At 59.8% G+C, this 12908-nt stretch overlaps 1 protein-coding gene across 1 annotated transcript; it reads right to left on the reverse strand.

Annotated features, from left to right (window-relative positions):
• Positions 1-328: 328 nt before the first annotated feature.
• Positions 329-10628, reverse strand: LOC117436498 (shootin-1-like). The gene is made up of 16 exons (XM_034064776.1): positions 10592-10628; positions 9747-9814; positions 8983-9064; positions 7748-7842; positions 7087-7213; positions 6087-6163; positions 5899-5980; positions 5682-5776; positions 4580-4726; positions 2841-2982; positions 2022-2142; positions 1619-1668; positions 1303-1412; positions 1162-1206; positions 909-1068; positions 329-510 (listed from the first exon to the last, which is right to left on the reverse strand). The coding sequence occupies exons 1-16, from the start codon at positions 10626-10628 to the stop codon at positions 329-331; spliced, it is 1620 nt and encodes a 539-aa protein (XP_033920667.1).
• Positions 10629-12908: the final 2280 nt, after the last annotated feature.

Consider the following 12908-nt stretch of genomic DNA (forward strand, 5'->3'; position numbering starts at 1 on the left):
TCTCTCACCCATCTCTCACCCATCTCTCCCCCATCTCTCACCCATCTCTCCCCCATCTCTCACCCATCTCTCACCCATCTCTCCCCCATCTCTCACCCATCTCTCCCCCATCTCCTCACCCATCTCTCACCCATCTCTCCCCCATCTCTCACCCATCTCTCACCCATCTCTCCCCCATATCTCACCCATCCCCTCACCCATCTCTCACCCATCTCTCACCCATCTCCTCACCCATCTCTCACCCATCTCTCACCCATCTCTCACCCATTTCTCCCCCATCTCCTCCCCCATCTCTCACCCATCTCTCACCCATCTCTCACCCATCTCCTCACCCATCTCCTCCCCCAGCCATGGCTCCAGGGAAGGTGATGCCTCCTCCCCTACCCTGGTTCCCCACTGCCCCTGGCCGGGTCCTGGGGAGGCCACTGGAGACCCGGGGCCTGAAGGGGACCCTGTCCCTGTGTCCTGGATGGGAGCATCCGGATGGAGCCGCTCCGAGGTCCTCATCCCCTGCAGGGAGATGGGAGATGGGGGTGAGGGCAAAGGCAGAGCCGAGGGGACCAGAGCTTGTCATGAGGGAGCAGAGAGCATGGGATGGGGTAAGGGGACAGGGCTGGTGTCACCTCTGCACCAGCCATGGAACCATGGGATCATTTGGGATGCAGGGACCTTAAATCCCATCCAGATCCATGGGCAGGGACCCCTTCCACTGGAGCAGCTGCTCCAATCCCTGTGTCCAACCTGGCCTTGAGCACTGCCAGGGATGGGGCAGCCACAGCTCCTCCATCCAACCCCTTCCCATGTCCCACCACCCTGACAGCGCTGATCCCACAAACTGACCCTTGGGATGCTCCCTGCATGCGGAGCTCATCCACCCCCATTATCCCCTTCCCAACCCTTCTCCATACCAGGATCCAGGCATTGGGCATCCTCAGCATCCCTGTGCCCCTCCGGATCCGCATCCATGGCACGGCGCCGGCGCTGCAGGATGGCCTCGAGCTGCTGGTCCTTACCCTTGAGGCTGCTCTGCCGCGCTCCTGCCCTCCTGCTCGCCCTCCTCATGGCACCCTGTGGACCACAGCACCCAGTGGGGCCGCATCCAGACACCGGGATACAGGGATGCCCATGGCTGGAGCTGGGGATATGGATGCGGATGCTCACCAGGATGCTCTGCAGCTCCAGCGCCGTGCTCCTCCGCTTGCTGCCCTGCAGGAGGAGATGTGGCCTCATCCTGCCTTGGTGCTGCCCAAGCCCATGCCAAGCATCACCCCATGGGATGGGGAGCCCATGGTGCTTCCCTACCTGTGCCAGGGGGTCCCGGTCCTTTGCGGGCCTCAGGACCACCCCGTTCTTTATCCGCTCCATCATCTCCTGCACGGCTCGAGCTTTGGCATCCTCAGCTTCTGGCTTGGCTGGGCAGGGAGCACCACACTGAGACCCTGTGATGAGGCTCAGTCCCTGCTCCCAAACCCACCCATGAGCCGGGGTTGGTATCATCCTGCTCATCCCCATCACATGCTGGGCAGGACCAGGGGTGCTAGGGAATGAGGGGCTCACAGGGTACCCCTTCAATGGCACCAGGACCCCCCCATAGGGACGCAATGGGGCAGGGACTTACAGCGCTGCAGGTTCACCAGCCCCTTCCTCTGCCTGATGGCCAGGAGTGGGCTGGAGGGAGAGGGGAGGTCAGAGCCCATCCGAGCTGCACCAGGCCCCCTCCAACACCAACCATGGTGCCCAGTGACCCCCATCCACATCCCATGGGGATGATGCCCAGGGACCCCCATCCACATCCCATGGGGACGATGCCCAGGGACCCTCATCCACATCCCATAGGGATGATGCCCAGTGACCCCCATCCACATCCCATAGGGATGATGCCCAGGGACCCACATCCACATCCCATAGGGGATGATGCCCAGGGTTGTGGGGTGAGGGTTTCCCACCCCAACTCATCTGCTGCAGCAGGGACAGGCTGGAAGCCCCATGGCACCCATGGGGTGTCCATTGGTGTCACTTACTCCACGGGCACAGTGGGTGCAGGGGGTGGCAGTGGTGGTGGTGGTGGAGGTGGGGCAGGCACCATGGGCGCCTGGCTCTGCACCAGTGGGTCCTGGGCCAGCTTCTTCTGCAGCAGCCTCACTGCAATGGGGTGAAGTGAGGGCTGCTGCCCCTCGGAGACTGAGACACCCCTTGGGCATCCCTATGGGTACTCCTATGGGCACTCCTACAGACATTCCTATGGGCATCCCTTGGACATCCCTATGGGCACTCCTATGGGCATCCCTTGGGCACCCGTATGAGCACCCCTATGGGCACCTATATGGGCATCCCTATGGGCATCCTTTGGACATCCCTATGGGCATGAACGTAAAGAACAGGGTGGTCCTGAGGGATGGGCACTCCTATAGGCATTCCTTGGGCATCTGTATGAGCACCCTATGAGCACCTGCATGGGCATCCCTATGGGCATCTCTTGGACATCCTTATGGGCATCCCTTGGGTATCCCTATGAGCACACCTATGGGTATCCCTATGGACATCCATCCCTATGGGCATCCCTTGGGCACCTGTATGGGCATCCCTATGGGCACATCTATGGGTATCCCTATGGATATCCATCCCTATGGGCATCCTTATGGGCATCCCTTGGGCATCCCTATGGGCACATCTATGGGTATCCCTATGGACATCCATCCCTATGGGCAGCCCTATGGGCATCCCTTGGGCATCCCTATGGGCACACCTATGGGTATCCTTATGGACATCCATCCCTATGGGCATCCCTTGGGCATCCTTATGGGCACCCCTATGAGCATCCCTGGGACTCCTGCTCCCACCTTCCTCCTGCAGCTCCTGCAGACGCTGCTCAGCCTCCTGCAGCCTCATCCTCAGCTGCAGCTTCTCCTCCTCAGCTGCAGCCAGAGCTGCTCGGGCCTCATCCAGCTCCTGTGGGGCCGGGCGCTTCCCCAGCTCCTGCTCCTGTGGGGATGGGGACACCGGAGCTGGGAACACGGTGGGATGGGCATGGATTGGTGATGGAGGGGTCTGGAAGAGCCTCTGCACATTGGATATCCATGTGGGATGGGCATGGATTGGTGATGGAGAGGTGTGGGAGAGCCTCTGCACATTGGACATCCATGTGGGATGGGCATGGAGATGGTGATGGAAGGGTCTGGAAGAACCTCTCCATGTTGGATACCAGCATGGGATGGGGGTCATGGGGGGGTCTGATCATGGTCACATCCAGCTCCTGTGCCCAGAGGAACCTCCACCAGCACCAGATCAGCGCTGTGACCCATCCCTGTGTCACTGCTGTGTCACCCTCATGTCACCCCCATATCACCCCCATTTTGACCCCCATTGTCACCCCCATGTCACCCCCTGTGTCACCCCCATTATCACCCCCATGTCACCCCCATGTCACCCTAATGTCACCCCTTGTGTCACCCCCACGTCACCCCATTGTCAGCCCCATTATCACCCCCATGTCACCCCCATTGTCACCCCCACTGTCACCCCCATTGTCACCCCCATGTCACCCCCATTGTCACCCCCATGTCACCCCCATATCACCCCTATATGACCCCCATGTCACCCCCATGCCATCCCCATTGTCACCCCCGTGTCACCCCCATATCACCCCCATGTCACCCCCATTGTGATTCCCATGTCACCCCATTGTCACCCCATGTCACCCCCATTGTCACCCCCATGTCACCCCCATTGTCACTCCCATATCACCCCCATGTCACCCCCACTGTCACCCCCATGTCACCCCCACTGTCACCCCCATGTCACCCCCATGTCACACCCATGTCACCCCCATGTCACCCCCATATCACCCTCACTGTCACCCCCACTGTCACCCCCATTGTCATCCCCATTGTTACCCCCATGTCACCCCCATGTCACCCCCATATCACCCTCACTGTCACCCCCACTGTCACCCCCATTGTCATCCCCATTGTTACCCCCATGTCACCCCCATGTCACCCCCATGTCACCCCCATGTCACCCCCATGTCACCCCATGTCACCCCCATATCACCCCCATGTCACCCCCATATCACCCCCATTGTCACCCCCACTGTCACCCCCATGTCACCCCCATTGTCATCCCCATTGTCACCCTCATGTCACCCCCATTGTCACCCCCTGTGTCACTCCCATGTCACCCCCGTTGTCACCCCCAAGTCACCCCATATCACCCCCATTGTCACCCCAATGTCACCCCATTGTCACCCCCATGTCACCCCCATATCACCCCCATGTCACCCCCATGTCACCCCCATTGTCACCCCATATCACCCCCCCATGTCACCCCCATGTCACCCCATGTCACCTCCATGTCACCCCCTGTGTCACCCCCACTGTCACCCCCATGTCACCCCCATGTCACCCCCATTGTCACCCCCATTGTCACCCCCATGTCACCCCCATTGTCACCCCATATCACCCCCATATCACCCCCATGTCACCTCCATTGTCACCCCCATGTCACCCCCTTGTCACCCCCATTTTCACCCCCATATCACCCCCATATCACCCCATTGTCACCCCTTGGCACTGCCCCTTACCCGCTGCCGCTGCTCCAGCCTGGCCTCCTCCAGCGCCCGCGTGAGGTCGGCCACATCCTGCATCGCCATGAGGAGCTGGGTGCTGTGCCCTCTGCCCTGCAGCAGGATGGAGCTCTGCCGCTTGGCCTCCTCCGTCTGCACCAGCATCTGCCATGGCCACAGTGGGGTCAGTGGGGCCGGGGCAGCTGCGATGCCCTTGGCTATAGGGAATGGGTTGCCCAGGGAGGTTGTGAATGCTCCATCCCTGGCAGTGTTCAAGGCCAGGTTGGATGAAGCCTTGGGTGCCATGGTTTAGTGTGAGGTGTCCCTGCCCATGGCAGGGGTTGGAACTGGATGATCTTAAGGTCCTGTCCAACCCAAACCATTCTATGATCTATGAATGGGCTTTGCTGCCCTTTCACTGGAGGCTGGGAGTGAAACCCATTGGATCTCAGGGAGCTGCGATGGATGAGCCCAAGCATCCCTTGATGGATGAGCCCAAGTATCCCTCGATGGATGAGCCCAAGCATCCCTTGATGGATGAGCCCAAGTATCCCTCGATGGATGAGCCCAAGCATCCCTCAATGGATGAGCCCAAGTATCCCTCGATGGATGAGCTCAAGCATCCCTCGATGGATGAGCCCAAGCATCCCTCAATGGATGAGCTCAAGCATCCCCATCCCCTTGGTACCAACCCAGTGGTGCCTGAATATTGGGGTGTCTGCATCACTGAATCAGAGAGGTTTGGGGTGGAAGAGACCTTAAATCCCATCCAGCTCCAACCCCTTCCACTGGAGCAGCTGCTCCAAGCCCCTGTGTCCAACCTGGCCTTGAGCACTGCCAGGGATGGGGCAGCCACAGCTTCTCTGGGCACCCTGTGCCAGCGCCTCAGCACCCTCAGCTTCCCAATATCCCATCTCCCCCTCCCATTACCCCCCTCCTCTCCCACCCCATGGGTGCCTTTCCCCCCCCCCCCCCCCAGCATGGGATGGAATGGGGATGAGATGAGATGGGGATGGGGATGGGGATGGGATGAGATGGGGATGGGATGAGATGGGTATGGGATGGAATGGGGATGGGGATGGGATGGGTATGGGATGGGTGAGCCGGGCGCTGCCTGCACCTCATGGGCGAAGGCTTCCGCATGCAGGCGCAGATCCTGCTCCAGCTCCAGCTGCTGCACAGCCTCACAGTAGTCCTGGGTGATGATGTGGGACACTGCAGACAATGGGGTCTCAGTGGGTCCACAGCCCCACAGCACCGGGACACCCACATCCCAGCACCATTCCCTGCCTGCACTGGGTGGCACTGGGAGCTGTGGGGCTCAGCACCCATCTCACCTCTCTTGAAGGACCTCAGTGCCCGCTGGCTGGTACCCAGGGCTGCCCTCAGGCGCTGCTGCTCCTGCTGCCCCTGCTCCAGCTGCAATGGGACAGGATCCGGGAGCATCCCATGGCTCCCACTATGGGATCACCCCCAGGACAGCAGGGGAAGGGATGGGAGGTGCCATTGGGGTCCCGTTGGGTACCTGCTCCTGCAGCTCCTGCACCCGGATGCTGAGGTCCTTGCGCTGCTCCAGCAGCCACGAGATCTTCTTGTGCAGGGCTGGGAATGGGGAGCACAGAGCCCATTCCTGGGGATGGGATTCCATAGGGACCCCCCCAGCTCATCCCCATCCCAGGGAACCCAGGACATGCACTGGTAATGGGCTGTGCTCAGCATCCTTCTGCTGCCCGAAGCTGCCCTGAGCATCCCCCAATGGTCTGCCCATGGGATAAGAGCTTGGATGATCCCATAGGAGGGTTTGCTGGAAGGGGGTATCCCTGAGGAGCATCTCCAGGTACTGACATAGAGACACAGGCAGAAGAGGGAAATGGGATGGGAAAACAGGATGGGAAACGGGATGGGGAAGTGGGACGTTGGGCAGCAGCACTTTCAGTTCAGCTTTTCCCTTTGGCTTCAGATTCACTTTCTGCTGTTTATCCGGAACAAGGATCAGGAACAACCTAAAGCTCAGGGTCAGGCTGAGCTGAGCTTGGGCAACACTGGGATGGGGCTGGTGCTGGGCTGCTCCTAGCGGGGGATGGGATGGGATTGGATGGGGATGGGATGGGGATGGGATGAGGATGAGGATGGGATGAGATGGGGATGGGATGGGGATGGGATGGGGATGGGATGGGATGAAATGGAATGGGATGGGGATGTGATGGGATGTGACGAAATGGGATGGGATGGGATGGGGGTGGGATGGGGATGGGGATGAGATGGGGATGGGGATGTGATGGGATGGGATGAAATGGGATGGGATGGGGATGGGGATGGGATGGGGATGGGGATGGGATGGGATGGGATGGGGATGGGATGGGGATGGGATGGGGATGGGGATGGGATGGGGATGGGATGGGGATGGGATGGGATGGGATGGGATGGGGATGGGGATGGGATGGGGATGGGATGGGGATGGGGATGGGATGGGGATGGGATGGGATGGGGATGGGATGAGATGGGATGGGATCCTCCTGGCTCACCCTCCAGCTGCTGCCCATGGCACTGGGCAGGGTCAGGGTCCTCCTCAGGGGGCACCTCCTCAAGCAGAGCTTCAGGGGCTGCTGGGTTCAGGCTGAGCCTCTTCAGCTGCTTGTTCTCCTGCTTCACCTGGGGAGGGATCATGGAACCATGGAATGGGTTGGGATGAAGGAGCTTAAATCCCATCCAGCTCCAACCCCTTCCACTGGAGCAGCTGCTCCAAGCCCCTGTGTCCAACCTGGCCTTGAGCACTGCCAGGGATGGGGCAGCCACAGCTTCAACCCATTCCCATGTCCCACCACCCTCATAGGGGGGAACTTCCTTGTATCCCATCCAGCTCTTCCCTCTCCCAGCTGGAAGCCCAAGATCCTCATCCCATCCCTGCATCCCTTGTCCCAAGCTCCTCATCCCATCCCTGCATCCCTTGTCCCAAGCTCCTCATCCCATCCCTGCATCCCTTGTCCCAAGCCCCTCTCCAGCTTTCCTGCAGCCCCTTTAGGCACTGGAGCTGCTCTCAGGTCTCCCCTTCTCCTGTCCAGGCTGCCCCAGCCCCACTCCCAGCCTGGCTCCAGAGCAGGGATGCTCCAGCTCCGGGTGCTGTGGGTGCTGGATGCTGCCCTGGGTGCTGTGGGTGACCCTGGGGGTGCTGGTGCCCATCCCCACCTGTGCTGCATAGGCCTCAGCTTGCTCCCGGCACATCCGCTCGATCTCACACTCAGTCTCCAGCGCCGAGAGCTCCATCAGCAGCGCCTGGGATGCTGCAGGGATGCAGGATGGATGCAGGACGGGTGCAGGATGGATGCAGGATGGGTGCAGGATGGATGCAGGATGGGTGCAGGATGGGTGCAGGATGGATGCAGGATGGATGCAGGATGGATGCAGGATGGGTGCAGGATGGGTGCAGGATGGGTGCAGGATGGATGCAGGATGGGTGCAGGATGGGTGCAGGATGGGTGCAGGATGGATGCAGGATGGGTGCAGGATGGGTGCAGGATGGGTGCAGGATGGGTGCAGGATGGATGCAGGATGGGTGCAGGATGGGTGCAGGATGGGTGCAGGATGGATGCAGGATGGGTGCAGGATGGGTGCAGGATGGGTGCAGGATGGGTGCAGGATGGGTGCAGGATGGATGCAGGATGGGTGCAGGATGGGTGCAGGATGGGTGCAGGATGGGTGCAGGATGGATGCAGGATGGGTGCAGGATGGATGCAGGATGGGTGCAGGATGGATGCAGGATGGGTGCAGGATGGGTGCAGGATGGGTGCAGGATGGGTGCAGGATGGATGCAGGATGGGTGCAGGATGGGTGCAGGATGGGTGCAGGATGGATGCAGGATGGGTGCAGGATGGATGCAGGATGGGTGCAGGATGGATGCAGGATGGGTGCAGGATGGGTGCAGGATGGGTGCAGGATGGATGCAGGATGGATGCAGGATGGATGAAGGATGGGTGCAGGATGGGTGCAGGATGGGTGCAGGATGGATGCAGGATGGGTGCAGGATGGATGCAGGATGGATGCAGGATGGGTGCAGGATGGGTGCAGGATGGATGCAGGATGGATGCAGGATGGATGAAGGATGGGTGCAGGATGGGTGCAGGATGGGTGCAGGATGGATGCAGGATGGGTGCAGGATGGATGCAGGATGGATGCAGGATGGGTGCAGGATGGGTGCAGGATGGGTGCAGGATGGATGCAGGATGGGTGCAGGATGGATGCAGGATGGATGTAGGATGGGTGCAGGATGGATGCAGGATGGATGCAGGATGGATGTAGGATGGGTGCAGGCACCAGCTCAGCACCACAGCCCCACTTCACCCTCCCATTGGCTGCATCAGCACCAGCTCGGGCTGCGGGCACAGCACCGAGCCAGGATGTGGCACTGGTGGGATGGGGCTCACCTTGCTCCAGCTCAGCCAGGCGCTGCTCAGCTTCACCCGGCTCCTGCCCATGGGGGGGGGGGCTGCAGGGGGAAGCACACACCTGGAATTCCATTGGCATGGAAGTGCCTTGGGATGTGTTTGTGTTGGCACAGCATCGCGGTGGGATAGCATTGCACTGGCACAGGATGGCACTGGCATTGCAATGGCACAGCACTGTGTTGGGATAGCATTCCATTGGCATGGCATTGAATTGGTACAGCACTGTGCTGGGATGGCATTCCATCAGCATGGCATTGCATTGGCACAGCAGTGTGCTGGGATGGCATTCCATTGGTATGGCATTGCATTGGCACAGCACTGTGTTAGCATGGCATCGAGCTGGCCCAGCATTCTGTTGCATGGCACTTGCTTGGGTTGGTATTCCAATGGCATGGCATTATGTTAGCCTGGCATTGCTTTGGCACAGCACTGTGTTGGTGTGGAATTGCCTTGGCGTGGACTTGCATTAGCACAGCACTGTGTTGGTGGGGTGTTGTGTTGGCATTGTTTTGGTATTCCAAAATGGGATGGCATTCCATTAGCATGGCATCACATTAGCATGGCATTGTATTGGCATTCCATTAGCACCGCATTGCATTGGCACCACATTGGCACAGCATTCCACTGTCATCCCATTGGATGCAGCTGCACTGGGACCACTGGGCCCACGACACCGGTGACAGCACCAGCGCCTGGCACAGAGCTGGGGCTGCACCCCCAGTGCATCCCTATGGAAGCGATACCTGCACCACGGCTGCCTCTTCATCCTCCTCCTCCTCCTCCTCCTCGCTGCTGCCCCACTCCAGGATGGCTGCAGAGGAACCAGGGTCCCAGCACAGGAGCAGCATCAGCCCCTGCTGCCCTCATGCTGCTCCATGAGGGGAGGTGCTGAGCCCCCATGCACGGGGTGCTGGTGATGCTGCTGATGCCAAATCCCTGCCAGCCATGAGCATCCCAGTGCTTGGGGGGGCGAGAGGTGGCCTGATGGCCTTGGTGGAGGGGGGACACTGGGGGGCAGTGGGACTGCCCCCAGCTCCACTGGGGTGAATGGGTTTGGGGTGAGGCCCCATTGAGGAGCACATCCATGTGGGACCATCACTGGGGGGACTGGGATGCTCCATGGGCGGACTGGGGTCCCTTGTCCTTTGGTGGATGGACGGATGGATGGATGGATGAAGGGATGGATGGAGGGATGGATGGATGGATGGAGGGATGGATGGAGGGAGGGATGGAGGGAGGGATGGATGGAGGGATGGAGGGATGGATGGAGGGATGGATGGATGGAGGGATGGATGGAGGGATGGGTGGATGGATGACGGATGCATGCATGGATGGACAGAGGCACATCACACATGAGAGCTGCCAGTCCACCTAACTACAACCCCCTTGTCCTTCACCCCCTTACAACGGAGCTGAGCAGAGCAACCCCCCCCAACTTCCCCAAGCCCAGTTCAGTGCCAGTTTCACCCCTTGCAGAGCCCCCATGAGCCCAGAGGCTGCGGTGATGGCCATGGGGCGCAGACCGAACCACCCCCCATGGCCCCTGTGTGTGCCCCCCACATCCCTGTGCACAGGGACAGGACCTTACCTGCGAGCTGCCCTGTGCCATCCGCATCCATGGCCATGGTGTGGGGCTCAGCACCCCAGAGCTCAGCCGGGACCCACTGCAGGAACTGAAACCGCAGCAGCAGCAGTGACGCTGGGGGCTGAGCACCCAGCTCCAGGCAGGGCCCATCCTGCCCTGGCCACAAGGCAGGCGCAGGGGAACTGAAACCCATCCTGCTGCAGCTGCATGGGGGTGCTGAGGCTGCTCCTGCATGGACCCAGCACCAGTGAGAGCTGGGGCTGGAGCATCCCTGCTGGGAGCCAGGATGGGGAGCATGGACAAGAGAAGGGGAGAGCCCAGAGCAGCTCCAGTGCCTAAAGGGGCTGCAGGAAAGCTGGAGAGGGGCTTGGGACAAGGGATGCAGGGATGGGATGAGGAGCTTGGGACAAGGGATGCAGGGATGGGATGAGGAGCTTGGGACAAGGGATGCAGGGATGGGATGAGGAGCTTGGGACAAGGGATGCAGGGATGGGATGAGGAGCTTGGGCTTCCAGCTGGGAGAGGGAAGAGCTGGATGGGATACAAGGAAGTTCTTCCATATGAGGGTGATGGGACATGGGAATGGGTTGAAGCTGTGGCTGCCCCATCCCTGGCAGTGCTCAAGGCCAGGTTGGACACAGGGGCTTGGAGCAGCTGCTCCAGTGGAAGGGGTTGGGAATGGATGGGATTTAAGCTCCCTTCATCCCAACCCATTCCATGCTTCCATGCCCTCAGCCTCCCCCCGTTTGGCACCATTGGAAATGTCACCCCCAGCTCTGTTACTCCTCAGGCTCTGCCCTTTCCCGATGCCGCTTTGGGATCGAGTGAATTCCTCTCCCCTCACTGCACATGGAAATCAATGGGCTCCGATCCCATGGGATGGGGATGAGGCTGCTCCGGAGCCTTCAGATGCAGCTCCATGTTAATGCACACCTTGTAAGTGCTCCAGCAATGGAGTAACCCCCTTCACATGTGGGTTCTGGAGCATCCCTGCCTCAGCCCTGGGAATAACGAAAGGGTTCCCATGTTTCCCATCCCATTTCCCTGAGTTCCTGTGGATCAGGGGAAGGAATGGGGAGCTCTGACCAAACCCAGCCCCAAAGCTCTCACCTTAAGGCAGGAGATGAGCGTGGTCCTCACAGCCCCCATGGCCTCACCTTCTGCCCTGCAAGCACAGCCTTGGGGGGGCTTTCCTGATCCTCTCCATTGAACACTCATAGGCATCCAGCTTCAACTATTCCTTAGGTTTCCCTCCCATTATCCAGGGAATAGGATGTACCTGGATGTGGCTCAAGGAAATGGGGTCATAACAGCTCCAACACCCCATGGGCACAAGCTGTAGTCAGGGAAAATGGGATTTGTCAGCTGGAAAAGCCCAGGGATCCATCCTGGCTTCCTGGCTAAGTCCATGGCAACAAGGGTCAAAGAGACTCCATGAGTGGGACATTGAAGCTGCTCATCTGCCCCATGTGCATCCTCAACACCGGCTGAGCAGAGCCCTGGAGCTCTGCATCCCATAGGACATGCTCTCCATGGCTCCTGCTCCAGGAGTTTCCCATCATTCCTGCAGGATGCTCAGAGGGAACCATCCCCATCCTGAGGCTTCCCTGCTCCAACAGCAGCTCTGGGTTCTCACCCACCCCTCTCCATCTGCCTGTGCCTGAGGCGATGGAAACTGTGAACACACAGCCAGGAGCATCCCTGCAGCCTCCCCCGGGCTGGGAACACCACATTACAGCTTCAGTGTGATCATGGAAGCATGGAATGGTCTAAGGAAGGACCTTAAATCCCATCCAGCTCCAACCCCTTCCACTGGAGCAGCTGCTCCAAGCCCCTGTGTCCAACCTGGCTTGAACACTGCCAGGGATGGAACATTCCCAACCTGTTCCAGCGCCTCAGCACCCTCCCAGAGAAGGGATTCCCAAGGTGTAGGAATGCTCAACCCCATCCCTCAGTGATCCCATTGCTGGTGCAGGCACATTCCCAGTATAACCCCCATTGTGTGGCCTTGGAGCAGCTGGTCCAGGAGCTGCCCTTGAGCTCTGCTTTGCTCCCACTTGGAAGCAAAAGCTTTGCTCCCACTTCTCCAACAGAACCCCCATCCCATCAGCAGCCAGGGGGGCTCTGCTTCACCTCTGCCATAGCCACAATGAGGCCATTTCCTAAGGAATCCCTCAAGCTTTCCCAGTGGAGCAGCACCGAGCCCTGGGTACCACAGGGACATCAATCCTGGTGCAGGCTGGGGGTGAAACGATGGCAAAAGGGGGGTTCATAAGGAACAAAGAGCAGAAGCTTCACCTCCTTCTCCATGGGATCATCT

Source organism: Melopsittacus undulatus, chromosome 7 (genome assembly GCF_012275295.1).
Source record: "Melopsittacus undulatus isolate bMelUnd1 chromosome 7, bMelUnd1.mat.Z, whole genome shotgun sequence".
Lineage (NCBI taxonomy): Eukaryota > Metazoa > Chordata > Aves > Psittaciformes > Psittaculidae > Melopsittacus > Melopsittacus undulatus.

Excerpts from the sequence above, each read along its gene's own strand:
- LOC117436498 (XM_034064776.1), bottom strand. The coding sequence starts at position 10,628 with ATGGCCATGGATGCGGATGGCACAGGGCAGCTCGCAG. Across the intron at positions 9,815-10,591 it reads TGGCACAGGGCAGCTCGCAG|CCATCCTGGAGTGGGGCAGC; the intron begins GTAAGGTCCTGT and ends GTTCCTCTGCAG. Across the intron at positions 2,143-2,840 it reads GCAGGAGCTGCAGGAGGAAG|TGAGGCTGCTGCAGAAGAAG; the intron begins GTGGGAGCAGGA and ends ACCCCATTGCAG.